This window comes from Drosophila novamexicana, unplaced genomic scaffold (assembly GCF_003285875.2).
Source record: "Drosophila novamexicana strain 15010-1031.04,08,12 unplaced genomic scaffold, DnovRS2.1 tig00000121-arrow-pilon, whole genome shotgun sequence".
NCBI classification, from domain to species: Eukaryota; Metazoa; Arthropoda; class Insecta; order Diptera; family Drosophilidae; genus Drosophila; species Drosophila novamexicana.
Window position 1 is genome coordinate 3,065,653 of NW_020824773.1, and position 20,164 is coordinate 3,085,816.

At 40.8% G+C, this 20,164-nt stretch overlaps 2 protein-coding genes across 2 annotated transcripts; both read right to left on the reverse strand.

The window, feature by feature from the left end:
- Positions 1 to 1,115: 1,115 nt before the first annotated feature.
- Positions 1,116 to 4,241, reverse strand: LOC115757844 (phosphoenolpyruvate carboxykinase [GTP]). The gene is made up of 2 exons (XM_030698278.1): positions 4,046 to 4,241; positions 1,116 to 3,372 (listed from the first exon to the last, which is right to left on the reverse strand). The coding sequence occupies exons 1-2, from the start codon at positions 4,075 to 4,077 to the stop codon at positions 1,461 to 1,463; spliced, it is 1,944 nt and encodes a 647-aa protein (XP_030554138.1). The 5' UTR covers positions 4,078 to 4,241; the 3' UTR covers positions 1,116 to 1,460.
- A 3,270-nt stretch (positions 4,242 to 7,511) lies between these two features.
- Positions 7,512 to 19,051, reverse strand: LOC115757936 (phosphoenolpyruvate carboxykinase [GTP]-like). Its single transcript, XM_030698404.1, has 2 exons — positions 18,980 to 19,051; positions 7,512 to 9,438 (listed from the first exon to the last, which is right to left on the reverse strand). Exons 1-2 carry the CDS (start codon positions 19,012 to 19,014, stop codon positions 7,554 to 7,556), a joined length of 1,920 nt encoding a protein of 639 aa, XP_030554264.1. The 5' UTR covers positions 19,015 to 19,051; the 3' UTR covers positions 7,512 to 7,553.
- Between the last annotated feature and the right edge of the window lie 1,113 nt (positions 19,052 to 20,164).

Below are 20,164 nucleotides of genomic sequence, written 5' to 3' on the forward strand. Positions count from 1 at the left end.
GCCTCGGCTGCATTTTTGTTGCTGGCCAAATGAAGCTTTCGCTCAGCCGCAACCACAACACAAATAAAGCTCACTTCCAGCCTGGAAGTCCTTCACTTGTTGAGAGCTCTTTTCAAAAATGCTGTTTTCGTTTTTTGCCTTTGGTTTGTGGTTCAAAGTATTGCTTAATATTATGTAAATATATTAAAGTATACATTTTCGTGCACATCCGATTTTATATTTTTAATCAAAGAGCTTGCTCTTCTATCACTAATTAGCCTTAATAATGGCTTTATGTAGTTTTGCTTTAGGGAATATGATTTTTTTTTTGTGGTTAAGTCTTTTGGTGGCAAATTTGGCTGCTCCTTTTAATTTCTTTTATATTATTAATCAACTGTTACCTAGCTAAGAACTTTTTAAGTTAAGAATGCTGGTGTTTTAAGAAAGTTATATAAAATTCTTTTGACTTAATATAATTTATATTTTCTGTTTTGAATTTATTCTGCTTTGAATCTGAACTTAAAATCTCTTAAGAATTAAAGTTCACTTTTGTTTTAAATTAAAGGTCCTTTTGAATAATGTCATTCATTGTATTTTGCGGCAAGTTTCTTCAGAATCTTGAGCTTAATCTTAAGATTTAAATGTTAAAGTGTTGGTAGTGTACTTAAAATTAATTATATAAATTATAGAACTATAATTATAAAGACTTTATATTTTACCTTTATTATAAAAAAAAAATTGAAAAAAACAGTATAAAACACAAAAATTTAGTAAAAATAAATATATATATTTTTTTTCCTTTTTCCTTTGATCTCATTTTTGTTTTTTTTTTATGTGAACATAAAATCTTGCGAGAACTGAAGTGAACTTTTTTTAAAACCATTTTTGTTTTGTAGCAAAATATCTAAATTTCATTGATTGTTACTGATTGCCAGATGGATGATCTATGCATAGTCCAATATGTGGAAGCTACACAATTAAAGTTTTTACAGTAGACATATTTTATAATATTATTGCTAAAATGTTGTTTTGTTTGTTAAAGTATTACCTTTTAGCTTATTTATTAATTTGCTTTTCAAAAGAGTAGAAAAAGAAATGCAAATCTGTTTATGATAAAATATTTTGGTTTTATTAGAATTTTATGTTTTTACTTTTTTGTTTTCTTCATTATTTGTTTTTTTCTTTTATACAGATCTTAACTTAAGACTTAAGGCTAAACACTTATATAATAAATAGTTTTGGAAGTCTGCGGCTTAAACTCTAGAGAAACGACTAAGTGAAAAAATAAATTGTTAGCATAGTCTTCGGGTTATATAGAGTATATATGTTGGTTTTTGTGGGCGGGGTTATGGGTTATATGTTTGCAGGTTTCGTGGGATAGTTTTGCTTAGGTATATAGGTGGTGCAAGGCGGGTAAAGATGCGTGTTTGTGTGCGTGCGGGTGAAAGATTTGTGATTAATTCTCTGCTGGGCAACTGCAGTTACAAGTCGGCAACGAGCCCTTTCAGCTTGTCCAGTTCCGCATAGATGCTGGCGGGCAGATCAGCGCCCACTTGCGTCTCGAAGTAGTTGCGTATAGCCTCTACCTCCTGTGTCCAGAACTCCTTGGGGAGCGAGAACAGTTGCTCCACATCGATCTGCTCCTTCATGCCTGCCAAGTTGAGTTCACCAGCGGCGGGTATGCGACCAATGGCAGACTCCACGTAACAGGGTTCACCATTGACACGGCGCAGGATCCAGTCAAGCACACGAGAGTTCTCTCCGTATCCGGGCCACATGAATTTGCCAGTATCGCTCTTGCGGAACCAGTTGACATGGAAAATCTTGGGCACCTGGCCGCGCTTCTCCATGCTCAGCCAATGGGCCACGTAGTCGCCAAAGTTGTAGCCAAAGAAGGGACGCATTGCGAAGGGATCGTGCATGATCACCTTGCCCTTGTGCTCAGCCGCAGCTGTCGACTCACTGCGCATGGCGGCGCCAATGAAGACACCATGTGTCCAGTCGCGAGCCTCATAAATTAAGGGCACGCCAGCTGGGCGACGACCGCCAAAGAGCATGGCAGAGATGGGCACGCCAGCTGGATCCTCCCAGGCACCATCGATAATGGGACACTGGGCGGCCGGTGTGCAGAAGCGGGAGTTAGGATGAGCAGCAGGTTTGCCCGATTCCTTGGTCCAGGGCTTGCCCAACCAATCGGTGATCTGTACATTAGGAGCCAGACTGCTCTCCATGCCCTCCCAGTAGACGCCGCCATCAGAAGTGGAGGCCACATTGGTGAAGATGGTGTTCTTGAAGACGGTGTTCATGGCAATGGGATTGGTCTCCACGGAGGTGCCAGGTGCAACGCCGAAGAAGCCATTCTCGGGATTGATGGCACGCAGCACACCCTGTGAGTCGAACTTCATCCAGGCGATGTCATCGCCCACGCACTCCACCTTGTAGCTAGACAGGGAGGGGTTCAACATGGCCAGATTGGTTTTGCCACAGGCCGAGGGAAAGGCGGCAGTGATGTACTTCTTGACGCCCTTGGGATCGGTGATGCCCAGGATGAGCATGTGCTCGGCCAGCCAGCCCTCCCGCTTGGCAATGGTGCTGCCAATACGCAGGGCGAAGCACTTCTTGCCCAGCAGCGAGTTACCGCCATAGCCAGAGCCATAAGAGACAATCAGATTCTCGGCGGGCTTGTGCAAGATGATGGTGCGCTCGGGATCGCAGGGCCAGGAAGGCTGCTCCACTACACCACTGGCTGGTGTGCCCACAGAGTGCAAGGCGCGCACGAACTCCTCCTTCTTGGCTAGCTGCTGGAGCACAGAAGCGCCCATGCGGGTCATGATGCGCATGGAAGCGACCACATAAGCGGAGTCGGTGACTTCAATGCCGATCTTGGAGAGTGGTGAACCCACTGGACCCATGCTGAAGGGTACCACATACATGGTGCGACCCTTCATGCAGCCAGGGAAGCGCTGTTGAATAGCGGCCTCCATGTCCAGAGGGGAAATCCAGTTGCCCAGGGTACCCTTGACGCCATCCTTGGGAGTGGGTATGGTCTCCTCGCGTGTCTCGGTGCAGATGAATGTCTTAGACTCCACGCGGGCCACATCACCAGGATTGGTCCTGGCCAGCCAGCAGTTCTCGTACTTGGGCAAGGCCACAATTGTGCCCGACTCCAGCAGCGTCTTGATGAGCATCTTGTTCTCCTGCTCGGAGCCATCGCAAATGTGCACCTGATCAGGCTGGCACAGAGCAACTGCTTCCTCTACGAAGCTGCGCACGCCAGCAGTCAAAGAGCTAACATCGCCATACGAGGTGGGAATGCCACGGATGTGGCTGTAAAGGCCACAATTATCCTGGCGCAGCTTGTGCAGCTGGGGCAGACCGCAGCCATTGGCGGAGCTGTAAGTGGAAAATAGGGAATTTATGAGTGTAAGTTGAGAAGACAGTGGGTCAGTGGGTGAGCCGTGAATAAAGTGTTGCTTTGGAAAGTAGAAAAAAAATATAGAGCTAGAATTACATTTTAAAAAGAGTTCAGATGGAAAATAGAGATTTCGTGTGTTAAGCCACACAGTAAGTTTTGTTTTTTCCAATTTAACACTACAAGTTCTTCAAAATATTTAGTCAACAAAATTTTGAATAGTTCGGGGAAACGACGAATAAAAAAAAAACATTAATTTATAAAGCAAATTTTTTACGTCCGATTTCAAATTTTCCTGAACTTCACAAAAAATGTAGTAAATTCTTTTGTTGTTAATCTTTGGTATAAACATGTTTTTTATAATTCTTTGTAAGGAAATGATTCAGAAAATTTGACGGTAAAACAAATAAGCTTTAGTCATTTTATTTATATATTTTATCATAATATGCACAAAACATATTTTTAATATTTGTTTAGCTCTTTTTCTGCACATCAAAATAATTCAAAGAATTCAGTCTTGTTAAAATGAAAAGTTTGTGTTCTGTTAAAAATACTTTTTGGGGGCATGCAACATCTAGAGGTTTCTGGGTGTGGTAATGTATGTATATGTGTGTTTGGATATCTTTTCTTGCTTCTCGTACAACTCGTACTTACATAATTTTGCTTTGTTCAATGAGCTCAGGCATTTTGTTGTTGTTTTTTTTTTTAAATTAATAATAAGAAAATTATTTTCTTTTAAAGACTTTGGAATATGGCGCACAAATTAACTTTTGATTTTGCGTTTGGATTTGGCAAAAAACAATGAAATTTGTCAAATATCACAATTTAATTATCACAATTTGTATTAAAATTTTTTTTTTTTTTTATTTGGCTCAGTTGGTTTTTGTGTGTGCTTTCATATGTTTCTCCAGAGTTTTTTGTCAAAAATCAATTTGATTTTCAGATCACTGAAATTAAATGTTTCACTTGATCTTTCCATTTACTCAGTCCACGAGTAACTGATGCCAACTGTTCGCTGCAGTCGGCCTTTTATACGCTCCGCGGCGGCGCTGCCGCTGGTGACTGCCCGATGCGACTAGAACATGATTAACGGGGGCCGCACGATCGGCTGGCGTTCGGCTGCGTCTTCGGCTCGGCTCGGCTCGGCTGGGCACTTGTTTCGCTTTGTTTTTATGAGAGGCGCGCGCGCGCCTCAGGTCAAACGTCGGACACGCTGATTGGCCGCTCGCCGGGAGGCTCGGCAATTGTTTTGGTTTTTCACTGCGTTTGTCCAGCGGAGGGGAGTTGTGTGTGTGTGAGGAGGGGTTATTGTGGCGGCCGCCGCCGCTTGGCAACAGGCCTGGTTGTCATTGTCGCTGTAGCAAGTTTCAGTTTATTTTTGTTTTTCTTTTTGTTTGTGTCTTTTTTTTTTATATAGATTTTATTTGCATTACCGCTCTTCAATTCATTTTTGCTGTTATTTTGATAGCGCGCCTTTCGCTCGCTTTGATAAGACTCATTTAGCGCTATTTGTGCTCCACTTGCTGATATTTGTTTTTGTTTTCCTCGCCAACCTCTAATTTAATTATTTTGTTTATTTATGTTTTCCATTCGATATCGTTCGAGTACGTAAATCGCCTGCAATTGATGTACATCGTTATTAGATATTGTCGATAAGATCTACATTCGTCTAATTATCGTAACCTACTCTGCTTTTTTGGGTGTATTGTGTATCCTTCCATTCTTTTCTCGATCGATGTGGGCAAACAATTCACATGTGTGCACCTATCTATTTAATATATAATATATATTATTTATGTGGTATAATCTATGCGATCTATATACTCTAGATGATCTACATAAATGATCTAACTAATGTTACCTTCTCTCGATATTTCTCTTTACTTTGCCGTTAACCTTTTTTATTATATATAATTTATTATCAGTTTTTCCTTTTACACTCTTTATTTCATTACCTTGTATGTTTATAAAGGAAATTTCCCGCCCATAAGCACATGGTAGTTACGCCTACCTGCCGCCACCCCCTAATGCGCACCACACGCGCCCACCCACGCCTTACGCTCCGACATCACATGGCTGTTGCGACTTGTTGTCAAATTGCCAGAGCGTTTTTTGTGGCCACTTTCGCATATTGGCAAAACTGGTGACGGGAAAGATTTTGATGATCTAGCCAAATTCATTGCGTTCTATTATAATATTGGCCATGGCCATCAGCCAAACGGCTTCGAGGCCATGAATGGATAGAACAGTTTAGTTTTTTTTGGCATTCGCATAAACTGACGAACATATACGCATGGATATTATCATGTGTTCTGGGAAGGAGAAATGAAGGTGCCCAAATGCCAAATGGGGTTAACTGCTGCCCGTGCCTACAAGTCATATAGCATTCTGATCAGGGAACTGACCTTAATATTTTTTTATTAAGGAACTGGTACACCTTGTAATCCCTATATGACGTCTGTTTATATACCAGTTAAGGTTTTGATCAGCCTACCTCCATGCGTCTCTTGAAATGCAAAAAAAAAATGTTTAAAAATTCGCGGAATATTTTTTCGTGTGTTTATTTTTAAACCATGGACTTGTTTTTCTAGTTCAGCTTGATAAGCAGCATCACCATCAACTGTCTGCTTGTGCTGCCAGTGTTCACACACCTCTACCCTGCCTGATCTCGCGATTCCCCTCAATTCCCATGCCCCATGCCCAAGCCCCGCGACGTGCAAAGATCGCCTTGCTATAGCAAAGCGTGCTTGATGACTTGACTTTATTTTTGAATTTACGTCAATGATTCGACGGATCAATAAAAAAATAATGAAAATCAGTATACATAACGCTATAGACATACAAATTGTAATACAGCTCGCGGCTTATCTATCTGGTAAACGAGCCCCTAGACTCGGAAAGCAGTGGAAAATATTCTATTCTAAATATAGAGTTGAGCTCTGTTTTTAGTTCATAATGCTGGTCGCGAACCGGATCTGAAAATTGTCAAGCAGTTGCGAGTATTTTCCAGAGGAGCTTAGTTACATCTATTGAATTTTTGTTATCTTAAAGACTAAGAATAACCTTTTATGACATTGCCTTAAAGATACTAAGCAACTTACCAATCATTGTTCCAATGGTTCTTATCGTTCGGCCTTAAAATAAATATATTTATCAACTCTAAGGTCTATAAATCAAACAAAACTATGATAACTTCTGGACGAATGCCTTAACCTTGACTTGAGGTCTAAAATTATCCCTTTACAACTGCAGTTGAAGATTTTTATCAGTTAGGTACCTCTCAGTTAGCCTGGGCTCAAATTATATTAGGAACCATTAACGTGTCGAATCGCGTAACCTTTTTTGTTTATCAAATTCTCAGGAGGTTTTTTTTATCGGTTAGAGGCTTGTCGGATAAAACCTTGGCATAACTATCAAATATTCCCTGCACATCTGAACTCTTTGCCTTTCTAACCTATATTATCATAGATGTGTACTTATCAGTTATGGTTAAGTGGTTCTCTATTGGAAGATTGATTCTGGGTTCTCAACACTCTAGGAAGTTTAGTTTTCCTAGCCACGTAACCCTATATCATTAGATGTTAGCTAATAATATTAGCCTTGATTCATCTTTGCATTCAAATGGAAGACTACCATTATTTTCATTGAATTGTTTTTGAACAGCTAACCGGATCTTAGACCCCTTTCTTGGGCACACTTGTTGGCTTATCAGTTTTTTGTTGAGGCCTCTTTTCTTTGGCGATTTGCTACATGTAGAATCACACCACCTCACGAGCAAGGCGTTAATCAGACCTTGACAACTGCGGAGGCCCGTTTGCTTTTCCACCAAGATCAACGTTCTATAAAACTTTTTTTGTTGTCCAAAATTTGGTGTACTTTTTTTTACCATTTTATTTACTTGTTTTTTTTTCGCGGCGATCTTGATAATTCGCAGCGGTGCTGAGAGGTTAACGCGATTATGAATTTATATGCTTGTTTACGCCAATTTGTGGACGGGCCTCCCGACACACTCTCTCTTCCGATAAGCCACGCCCCGTGCCATATAATGAGGCAGGCATGAAATGCCATGGTACAAAAAACTTGTTGCTGGTTTTTTTTTTTTAGACTTTATTAAACTAAGATTACCAATAACCTATGGAACCCAAAATGGAGCAACAACACATCACATGCTGGCCACGCGCTTCTTCAGTTCGGCCAGCTGCTGCGCCACAGGGCGTGGCAAGTGACCGCCCACTTGTGCGTCAAAGTACTGCTCGATTTCCTTGGCTTCCTGCTGCCAAAACACCTTCGGCAGCTCGAACAGCTGCTTGAGATCCACATTGCCCGCCAGGCCGGCAACATTTAGAGCGCCCTGACTGGGCAGGCGACCAATTGGCGATTCCTCAAAACAATTCTCGCCCTGCACGCGACGGAAAATCCAGTCCAGCACGCGCGAATTGTCGCCAAATCCAGGCCACAGGAACTTGCCTTCGTCACTTTTGCGGAACCAGTTGACATGGAAGATCTTGGGCACCTGGCCGCGCTTCTCCATGCTCAGCCAATGGGCGAGGTAGTCGCCAAAATTGTAGCCAAAGAAGGGACGCATTGCGAAGGGATCGTGCATGATAACCTTGGCCTTGTGCTCCGCCGCGGCGGTGGCCTCGCTGCGCATTGAGGCGCCTATAAAGACGCCATGTGCCCAGTCGCGAGCCTCATAGACTAGAGGAACGCCCGCTGGACGTCGTCCACCGAAAAGTATAGCTGAGATGGGCACGCCAGCGCTGTCCTCCCAGGCGGGATCAATGATGGGGCATTGGGCGGCGGGCGTGCAAAATCGGGAGTTGGGATGTGCGGCAGGCTTGCCCGATTCCCTTGACCAGAGCTTGCCCAGCCAGTCGGTGACAGTAACATTCGCCAATTGAGCCTCTTCCATGCCCTCCCAGTAGACGCCGCCATCCGAAGTGGAGGCGACATTGGTAAAGACCGTATTACGGAAGATGGTGTCCATGGCAATGGGATTAGTGGCACGCGAGGTGCCAGGCGCTACACCAAAGAAGCCATTCTCGGGATTAATAGCACGCAGCACGCCCTGTGCATCGAACTTCATCCAGGCGATGTCGTCGCCCACGCACTCCACCTTGTAGCCCGGCAAAGTGGGCGTCATCATGGCGAGATTGGTCTTGCCGCAGGCCGAGGGAAAGGCGGCAGCCACGTAAATCTTCTTGCCCTGCGGATTAGTGATGCCCAGGATGAGCATGTGCTCGGCCAGCCAGCCCTCCCGCTTGGCAATGGTGCTGCCAATGCGCAGAGCGAAGCACTTCTTGCCCAGCAGCGAGTTGCCGCCATAGCCGGAGCCATAGGAGACGATCTCGTTCTCGGCCGGCTTGTGCAGAATGATGGTGCGTTCGGGATCGCACGGCCAGGAGGCCTGAGCCTGCACACCACTAGCCGGTGTGCCCACCGAGTGGAGGCACTTGACGAACTGGCCATCGCCCTGCTGCAGCACCTGCAGCACTGGGGCTCCGGCGCGCGTCATTATCTTCATGGACTCGACCACATAGGGCGAATCGGTGATCTCAATGCCTATTTTGGAGAGTGGCGAGCCCACCGGTCCCATGCTAAAGGGTATCACGTACATAGTGCGACCCTTCATACAGCCAGGGAAACGCTCTGCGATGGCTGCCTGCAGATCCGTCTCTGATATCCAGTTACCCAGCGTGCCCGGTGTGGCATTGGGCGTCACCGGCACCGTCTGCTCCTTGCGGTCGGTGCTAATAAACGTCTTGGACTCGACGCGTGCCACATCGGCGGGATTAGTGCGCGCCAGCCAGCAGTTCTCGTACTTGAGCAGCGGCAGAATTGTGCCCTGCTTGAGCATCAGACCCTGCAGCAGCTTGCTCTCCGCCGGGCTGCCATCGCAGATGTGCACACGTTCCGGCTGGCACAGATTCACGCACTTATCCACATAGTCCCGGACAGCGGGCGTCAACGTCTTGGCATCCCCATATTGCACGGACAGTGCACGGCAGACCAGACGAAAATTGTAGCACTTTGGCGGAGCGGCCAGCCTGTGGAAGAAAAGAATTTTCTTGGTTCAGTAAGTAAGATCAGTGGCTACCTAATTGGAGACTGGGCGCAGATTCAAACCCTAGCACAGCTGCTTTTAGCGGCTACCATTATGCCTGCACAGACGCTGGCCGTACCCCGTCTTATCGACGCGTTTTGTGCACAACTGTACCTCAATTAGTATTCTAAGTATGCGCGCCCCAGCTGCTGGAAAAAAGAGCCGAGTCGCCGTCGCATTTATCCCACACACAATTGTAAAACGAAAACTGGCTAATCAGCTGTTAGCTGGTAGTGCAGGTTTCTGCCTATACCCTGTAAAGCATAAGGAACCAAATGGGGGTTGTATGTCAGAGGGGGGCTGTATTGTCAGTTAAGTGGTTACTGGAAGTGTTTCTAAGTCTATTGAGCTAAAATCAAATTATTAACTGAACTGAACTGAGGGTCCGGTACCTGTCTCTTATCCTTAAATCTTAATCGATATCTGGTATATACCTATATATAAATATAGGTTTAGGTAATGGGCTAATTATATCATGACTTTTTGTATTTATGAATCTTGAAGACTATTTATATATTGCTTTTATATTTATATAGATCAGCATCATCTTAGTATAAGCACAATGATAATGATCAAAACAAATGACTCTCAATAATCGTACTCTGACTATTAGCACAGTTTTAAAAGATTAGCTTAAGCATTTGACTAAGCTAGTATATAAGATACTTCAAAACAAACGAACCCAATTCATTTGAAGATAACAAATGAATTTTAAGTTAATATAAAATATTACGATTATCTTAGAGATTTAGAGCAAATTCGTAATGTATCCACATAATAAGTAAGGCTAGAATTAGGTAGGTATTTATACTTTTCAATGGCTAAGTAATAGCTAATGTTCTCTAAATGGCAGAAAAATGGATGTACTTTCAATTACAGAGCATCTGTAAGTCATTAAATGATTTTCTTAATTCATTCTGTTTTTGAATTCATGAAAAACTTGCTCAGACTTTTGCACAGCGCGTTCGGTTTGGGGATTCCAAAGCAGCAGCGGCAGAGAGACAACCTTCAATTGTCTCCGACACAGCCGCCGTATAGAGAGAGAGAGACAGAGAGAGAGAGAGAGGGGCAAAAAGAGAGAGAGCGAGGGGGAAGGTGAAAAATATGAAGGCGTCATGACTGCGTCACTTTCATCTGGTCAAAGAGATCGTCTCGTTGAACTGGCTGAACTGAATTGAATGATGCAATGTTTCATCAGACAGCCTCTAGGTCTGCTGCTTATATTATGTTGTGCTCTCTGTTATGGTTAGAGTATAAGATTCTCAGCTCAGCTGTTAGCCTACTGCTGCCAAACACCAAACTTGGCCAAACATTTCAGTTAACTGCTAACCGGCCCCAGTTTATCTCTACGCTTTCGCTGGTACAGCTCTATATATGATATATGTATCTCACTCTTTCTTTCTCGTTCATCGAATTAATCAGCTCTCATATCTTGATATCTGGGGCACTTGTGTAGTTCTAGTTACATTGACAGGGCGGTACAAAGTCCATGGACTATTCACGCCATTGTCGTTCGCTGGCCTGTTCCATTAGTGACGTCACACGCGTTTATGTAATCTAAATTTGTTGGTCAGACGACAATTTTTTGAAACTGCGCATTTTCTAGCGGCACGTTTAGCTACTCAAATACTCTATGCATGCGTGGTATATACTATATCTATATATGTGAATGTGAACGGTGTGTGAGTGTATGTGTGTGTGTGTGGCATATGGTCTGTGCCCTGGTTGGAGTCATTAACACACATTGCATGGCTGGCACATGATAAAATACTCGATGCTGTATCTAAAATGTCACCAAACTAATTTAAGCCCATGGAGAGTCATACAATTTAGATACTCTTTAAAAGTAGATGAAATATAAATAATGTTATTACTTTTATAAGTGTTATTGTTATAATAATTATTATTATTAATGTTATTATTAGTAATTCTATTAGTATTACCATTATTATTTATTATGTTTAATTTTAATATTATTGCTTTTATTATTATTAATATAACTATTTGTATTATTAATATCATTAGTATTATGATAAATAATATTATTATCATTATTATTGCTATTGACTAAATCACTAAGACAAATCATCTGCTTGATCATGCAGATTTGTATGTAAATTTTATATAATTAGCACCACTAAAATATGATCAGGATATGATATGATCAGGTCTTAATGACTCTTGATTATATTTATGTTTTCAGATTGTTCTGTTTCAATTTGATGTAGGTTTTAAAACATACCACTTATATACCTTGTACAAATAATACTCATCTTGAAGCATCAAATGTTTTTCCAAATTTTGTTGTAAAACTTTATACATAACAATAACTGATGTTGATTTTGTGCAGTTAAATTGACGAGAAAAGGAATTTGTTAAAATACAACAAATTATTTGAATGCCTTAAATGGAAATTTGTCAACAGTTTTTCTGATACCTTTTCTTTTTTCCCAGTAAACAGTTAATTTATATAAGAATTATTAGAATTATCACTGTGTTGCCTAAGATGCTTGCTCACTATATAGTAAATATATATTGTGCATTTTTGTTTGCAATTTCTCCAAGGGTATATAGAAAATAAAATATATATTCATATACTATATGATAATGCTTGTGAAATCGACAAATTTTGGGCTTTTGCTGAAACTAACCTTACTTCGTTTACGTCAAATCAAATCGCAAGGCGCTAATTAATTTGTGTGCTAATTTAAAACGAATGATTATTTAATAAATGTATGTGTTGTGTTTTTCGTTTGTTTTTGTTTCGTTTTTATCAAATTGACAGCATTTATGGCGATACGCAGAGCTCTATTATTTATCTTTACCAAGTTTTGCTAACTTCTTTGGCTTATTTGCATTCCGACTTAAGACGAAAAGCGAAACCTAAGCCCAACCCAATCCAGATTAAATATTTACGAACATTTCTGCTGCTGCTGTTTGCCGTCTGGCGGGTTTTATGGGTCCGCTTTATGGGGCTCTTAATTGTATTTATTTTTTGCATTATTTATGTGCCATGACTTTGCTAATGATAAGAACTGACCATAGTTAAATAGTTCTGTTTATTTAAAACAAATTTTCAACAGCGATATTTTCGCTATCAGCTTTGACACTTGTAGCTAATTATTCGGAACAGGCTTTTCTACAATATTTGATGGATGCCACGCGCTCAAAACAAACTAAGAGCTCACTTTTCAGCTGATTAGAACTCAAAAATGGTCTGGGTGTGTGAAAGGTAATGGGTATTAGAAATGGGAACGGGAATCTGAAATGGGATCAACATTATTTCGCTCGACTCGCTGTCGCGTGCGTTTGTTCTCTTGGCATTTTGCAAATGGCAAGTGCATTTTTATCGCACTCACACATTGCTGCTTTTTATGCTCTGTTAATTTAAAATAGGTAAGAATGTAAAATATATTTGCGTCGGGATATCCTGTAAAGCATAAAGTTCTTCTGGACCAGCTAACCTAAGGCATAAAATCATTTAAAGGAGCTAGAGTTCGAGTTATTTAACATGGGAAGAGATGTTCTATACAATAATATACCCTGTTAAAAACCTGATGTAAACCTGCTGACTACAAGATACTCAGCACTTGCGAGAGATTCGACTATATACTATATCCAATAAAAGCCTGAGAACATAATTTGAGAATACAATTTTTTTTGGAATTTTTCTTGATTACATGCTTTGTTAATAAAGCAATCCAGTCGGATAGACTACAATATACCCTGGAATAGCTTGCTTAAACCCATGCCAACAAAGATCTCATGTACAAGTTTATAGAGAGGAAATATAAAAAACATTCTTAGAAGACGTTACACTCTTATAGACTTACGGAATACTCTCAATAATCAGTCTCTAGACTAAACATTACATTATTTGTTTGACTTTTTTCAAACCTAACATACACCTTGTATCCTTTTAGTGCTGGGTATATGGCCGCACGCCCATTTTGTGGGCATGCCGCAACACGTACCGGCAGCTGCTTTGTTGCCATTGCTGTGGCACATTTTATTTTTGCGCCGTGTATTTATTTTTATTTTTATTGAGATTTTCATGCGTTGCGAAAATGAATACGCAGAAAATTAACAAGCGCGTGTTTTCTCTCCATACGTATATATATGGAAAATTTATAGCGCTATGGCAACAACTATATATGTATGTATATGTAGTGCATATATATATCTGTAAATATATGTCTAGGTGTATATAAATTTTGACGTGGCATTTTTATTTCTGGATGCGTGGCAACCGAATTGGGAATTTCATACTTGCACATTTTCGGCTGATTTAATTCAAAAATCTTAAATGGATTTCATATGTTTTCCTCTTTGAAAGTCTGTACCTTAAAAGAACTTTAGTTTGGCTTTGAAAAAGTTCATTAACTTGCCACGTTGCCTTGCCCTTAGTTTCAGAACCAGACAGACCGAAATAAAACACACACACACACACACACAAACGCCTAAGGGCAGCCGTAATCACATATATTAAGGTTTACCCATCGATGTGACCCTCCTTTTTCACTCTTATCAGCTGGCCAACGCCAGTCGGCCAAGCACTCAGAAATTAAACCAGTTTTCCAGCTCCAGTTTGAACCAGTTGTCGCCGACATCAATAACAATAACAAACAAAAAATTGATGACGACGCGTGGCAAATCGCGTAATGAGTTGGAAAAAAATAACAAGACTCTACTTTATTTTGGCTTACAAAATTTACGTGCCAAATTGTTTACAGACCGTTTTATTATGACGCCTTTGTTTCACTGGGGGAGTCTTCCCTTAGTCACAGTCGTTCAGCCGCACGGTAGCTGATGGAAAGTTTGCTATAGCCGCCATAATATTTACTACTATATTGCAATATCAGCAGTTCGTTTCTGAAATGACGCTGAGAAAAATTGTATAGCTGGGTTTTTCGTTCTGGGTCTGAAGTGCAGAATTAATATGATACTTTTCGAGCCTCCCATATACAAGCGCTTGCTCTATATAACTATTTCTAGTGTTTTTTTTAATTATTAAAGGTTTTTCCGGCACTGCTTTGACGTCACATACTAATCTCTAGACTACACAAAAGCTGGAAAACTATAGGTTTTATTGAAATTTTATATTTAAAGATGAGTTGTTTAAGGGATCCGGGTTCGAATTTCATGCGCGTGTCTTACAGTATTGTTATTATAATAGTATATTGTATTCTATAAAGTTCGCCCACATAATCAGCAAAGATTAATATTATGGCAGTAATTTCTTGAGAAAATTTATTTAAATTATTTCTCAAGAAATGTTTTTCAATACAATCGACTGGAGGCATGCTCTGTGTAGGAAGTGTGAGGAAGAAATGTTTAAGAAGATAGGTTCGTTTGATTAATTGGCAACTTGACAGTTATGGTAAGGACTTTAAGAACTCACAGTGTATTTAGCCCAAATAGCCTAACGTTACCCAACTACATTGCCATCAGAATCATTATTTAAGATCATGTTCAAAAGTTGTCCTAGTAACAATTTATTTAGCTTAAGATCAGCTAATCGAGTTTCATGTTTCTCCCACATTGAAAGTTCCAGTAAAAACTGGTTGTTATTGTGCATTGCTATTATGCTGAGGTTGTGTTGTGTTTTTCCCAGTCGTTTGAGCTCATAGAACTGTTCCCCAAGTAACTGCAGAGGATATCTTTTTAACATAACGAAGCTGCTAGATTATAAAGCGTTAAAATATTAACCAATATGTTCTTAGGCAACCCGGACAACTTAATATGCCGCCTATCCAAGGCCAAGGTCAAGAAACTGAACTGAATGTTGTCCCACAAAAACTGAGTTCCAGTGAGAACTGGTACTTATTGGCTTTATTCAACCGAGAATAGTGTTTTGTATTAATGAGCTCCATGGCATATCAAAGTCCAAGCGACAACCAGAAGCAACGACTCCGTGTGTCTGTGTTTGCGTGTGTTTACCAACTGATAAGCGAACATAGTGTAGGCGTATAAACGCCTATAGGTCTGTGTAGATTACAGAGTATTCCATATATTATATGGTAGGTAATATACGCGTCGTAACATCGCAATCAATGTCTATGCGGGTGATCTGTGTGGATGGGCGTAAAGTTTCTGTGGCGCAATTACAATGCTAAGATCCGCGTAGAGCGTGTAATACATATATATAGCGTGTATGTGTACAGTACAAAAAAGATTCCATTTAATAAAAGTAGAGCCATAGAATTTGCCATTTAAGCCAATTTTGGATAAAGTTACCAAGCAAATGAGACCATAAGATATCACCCACCCACCCAGAATCCATCTTATAACAATCTTACCATCGCTCTATCTCCCTATTTTCCTCTCTCTTTCTCTCTCTATCTCTCTCTCCCTCTCCATCTTGGACTGACTGTCTTTGTCTCAGATTACAAGTTGCATATTGAAGTGGCGCCTACCTGTTACACGACAGACCCTCAGTTCGTTTCCGGTACCCGACTTAAAAAACTTGTTCTCAGCAAATCAAACTACTTGTAAAAATGATTTTTGCAGTGTACTTTTGCATGGCAATATTACACGTCATCGAGAACGTCTGCGATTGCTCATAAAAAAACATGTGTTTACCCAAAACTATCGAAATAAAGCATATATACGATCATTAGCTATCATATCTTATCTTATGAAATAGAATTCTTTGAAACCGAAACGAAATCGAGCGATAAATATTTCAATATTGTTGTAAACAAACAATTAACTGATAAGCTCTAAACACAATGCGACATAATTAGCAAGTGAATTTTCGGGTTCAAGCATTTCCTTTCAGCAATGACAAATTGAGACTTTTTAGTGTGCAGTTAGCTGGAAAATATTATTCACATGTAATTGCGCATGGCAATTGCGTATGTTATTTAACATTAATTTGTTGTTACTGTTCTGGTAAATTCATAAATATTATTGTATTATTCGAATATTATTTATTTTACTCTTTTTTTTTGTCGTATTTCTATTTCTGTTTTGTTACGCTCACTTGGGGGGCTCGGCTAGCAAAATAAAATAAATAAATGCCAATGCGAAGCGTCAATAACATCAATATTGTTGCTGTCATTGTTGTTGCCGTTGCCCGGGTTGTGTAAGGTTATCATTCAGAGAGTTCAGACATTCGTTCTTGTCGCCAGCTGTCTATAGATTACACAAGCCCAACAACGTCTGAACGCGAAGTGTATCTGACAGATACATATCTGTGCTTCTTAAAAACTACTTGCCAAGAGGAAACCCATGCAAAGCGAGTGCAAAAATTAGGACTCTTACCTAGGGTGAATGACTTGGAGATACCGTCTACCTAGCGCTGAATTGCTATGACATTCTTTCGTCTTAACTTGTAGGGCAGTGCTGAGTACAGGGTATCTACAGGTGAGGCACCGTAGAACCCATATACACAGATTACGTTTAGGTTTGATGTCCTCATAATGTTATAATTGACTTTGAGAGTTTTTGAGACATACGTACATACAGACCACTAGGTTTTACAGATTAATTTACCTATTTTCAACTAATACAGGGTATTAAAAAAGGTTGTTTGTCAGGGCACAAAGTGCTGACCAGTTCAAAACACGCCACACACCAAAGCGGCTACCAAAACAAAAGCCAACAGCAAGCCAAACAAGTCAACTAAAAAAGCCAAAGAGATTTTTGTATTCATTTTTTTCCTCGTCGCTTTACTGTTTACCAGTGTCCGGCGCTGTTGCTAAGCGCCCTCAAAAACAAAGGCAACACCAATACAAGCAGCAATTTGTTTTTGTTTACGCACACACACACATACACACGCACGCACAGACAAGTCGCATTGGGGCAGACAAGGCGAGTCGGCAGCAGAACCCGTCGGTCAACTGCAGCGCCGCCCGTCGATCGCTCTCTCCTTCACACACACACACACACAAAGCACTCACAGCGCAGAAAGAAAAAAAAAAAGCGGAGCCAAAACAAAAACACAAAAACACTATACAACGTGGGCGTAAATCGACGGGGCGTGCTAAGGGGTCGGACGAGCGCTGATTGTAAAGCTAACAAAGAACAAGACACAAGGCAAACAAAGAAAACGCTCGACTTTCGGAAGCTTTTAAAACCCACAGAAGTATGCTATGCAAATTTTAAGTAAACGGAAGCAAAGTCGAATTTCGTATTATGTGGGCAGCTGGAAAGTATGCTACATTTATTGCAAACAGCTTCGCGGCAATTGATATTGATTGGAATTTAAATGATAGCGCCCATAACGCAACATAACATCTTAATATCTGTATTTATTCAAATAGAAGTCTATAAAATTATTGCCTTACGGCGTTTAGTTATTAGCGGGATATTGGCTTGGGATACTTGGCTTAAATCGGATTAGATTATGTTGGGTTAAGTTGGGTCAGGTAATGCATGACACACCTTCAAACTGTTGTTATTTTATATACAATTAAACTTAGGTATGAAATCTTGAAAGGCCATTGGTCATTCTTGAGCCAACCTATCCTAGCAGCCACATAAGGTAATACACATTAATAGGAAATCTGTCAAACAATAATGAATTAAAGGCCAAAATGTAATTTAATGAAAATGAAAAACGATGCAATTTATTTAAAAGAAAACGTAATATCAAAAGCTTACAGCTGAGCTACCTATAAGTTGATTCAAATGAAGATATCGAAAAGCAATTGAGAAATTGGCTAACCAACTTTATTAACATGAATTTACTTTTATATAATTTATAAAATAATGAAATTTGTTTTGCGGTTTTTGCCATAGCAACCACAATTGGCTGCAAATCTAAAATATGCTGTCTACTTTCGAGCGCAACAAAATAACTTATGTGAGCAACTAAATAAAGCTGCCACGAATTCATTGATAAAACTTGTTGTGGAAAGAGGGCTGGGTAGGGGCGGCACGGGCCAAAAGCGTGCGTGAAAAGTTGTTTATAAACAAACAATGTGTGTAAAATAATAAATAGGAGCGGGGCAGTGCAAGGGTTGGGCAGAATTAGTGATATATGCAGATACATATATGCGAAAGAAGAGGGTTGGAAACCTACGCACTGCTCTAGATGGCATTGTGCTGGTTGTGGTTGTTATTCTTTTTAATATTGTCGCTGCCCTAGCGAGTGCATTGATCCGTGGACTATCTGCGGCATTAACATTGATGCTGTTGCTCTGACTGCATGTGTGTGTGTGTGCTTCAACTGTGCTTTGTGTGTGCGTGCGATCAACATGGAATTTTCCTCTGCTTTAACTGAATGAAGCAAAGATTTGGCTTTATCGCCGCGATAAGACCCCTTTTGCCCTAATATGGACTAGGCTTGAGGTAGGTTATTAGCCAAGTTAGTTGCCGGCATGACTTTAACTAAACGCACAGGTAAGCCAAGTAGGCCACCCAAGGTCAGACTGTGCCTGGACCCAACCGCAGTCTGACACTGATCCGCTTAATGCTCTATATAGGGGGGGCATATGTACATACAGCTATAAAGTTTATATAAAAGTCTTGAGACTCACCCGCTGCGCAACAGTTGCACGCCTTTTAACAGCATTTTTACACTTATTTTCCCTTTTTCCTTGGCTGTTTCCTTTCACTTTTTTTCGTTTTTTCCTTTTTTTTTTGTTTGTGTTTTTGCGCTCAGCTGTTGCTGCTGCCAATTGAATTCAGTCGTTTAATGAATTTATTTCGTCTTGCGCTAACGTTTAATTTGATCAAATTGCGAAGACTTAATGCGAATTTATATTTAAATATAACTGCAAAAACTAATTAAAGGGACGTGGCGCGCGTTTAGCTCTTGCAACTGCTCCCCCTCACTCGCTTTCGGTATCGGTCTCGGTCTCGTTCTCTCTAGTTGCCAGTATCTGCCTCCACGCGTGGCACTTGTTGCGCTTCGGCAACTGTTGCTATCGCTGCTGTTGCTGATGTTGCTGCCGGGGCACTTGTTGCTGCGTTCACACAACAATCGAAACTGAAACTCTATGTCAGCCGGTGCGCCTAAGTAACAGATGTACTACAAATGGTTGAGAGTATTTGTACATATGTACATTTTCGTCTACCATTTCGCTTTGTATGTGTGTGTGTCTTTATTTTGCGCTCTTTCTGTTTTTATGCACAGCCGGTTGGCTGATAAGATAACAACGATGCCCACGCTGCCTGCCGCTTGCTACGTGCCGCCCACCGCATGCACCAGACGCCGCGCCTCCTGCTGCTACACTCGATTCACTTGCCGTACAACTTCATCCGCCCAGCTCAGCTGTTGTCGCACACACGCTCTCTTGCCGCACCTTCAATTTAACTGCTTCCTTATCAATGTTTGTGGCCTATTGCCTGCTGCGCGTCTGCCCCGAATTAAGCTTACATCATCCATCAGCTGACATCAAAACCATAAGCAGCAGCAGAAGAAACAGCAGTAGTCGCGGCTTATCGTGTTGTTGTACACGGCTTTGATTTCTCATACCCTGCAGTAAGTGCACAGCAAAGGGTATATTGAATGAGAAGCTTCTAAACAACCAAGCGAAAGCCAAGAGCAAACTAAGAGTTTTTCACGACTGTTGGATACTACACAATGTTGTATATATGATACCCTGTAGCAGTAGATTGTAAAAGGGCTACTTAGAAATATACATATACAAAGTTGAAATATTGATTTTCTAGCATTCGTTTTCCTAAATTTCTTCTCAAAATAAATATAGGGGATCTGC

What these genes read in the sequence shown, in the direction of transcription:
- LOC115757844 (XM_030698278.1), bottom strand. Translation starts at nt 4,077, where the DNA reads ATGCCTGAGCTCATTGAACAAAGCAAAATTAT. An exon ending in ATTGAACAAAGCAAAATTAT is followed by an intron (nt 3,373 to 4,045) that starts GTAAGTACGAGT and finishes TTCCACTTACAG; the next exon opens with CTCCGCCAATGGCTGCGGTC.
- LOC115757936 (XM_030698404.1), bottom strand. Translation starts at nt 19,014, where the DNA reads ATGCTGTTAAAAGGCGTGCAACTGTTGCGCAGCGG. An exon ending in GTGCAACTGTTGCGCAGCGG is followed by an intron (nt 9,439 to 18,979) that starts GTGAGTCTCAAG and finishes TTTCTTCCACAG; the next exon opens with GCTGGCCGCTCCGCCAAAGT.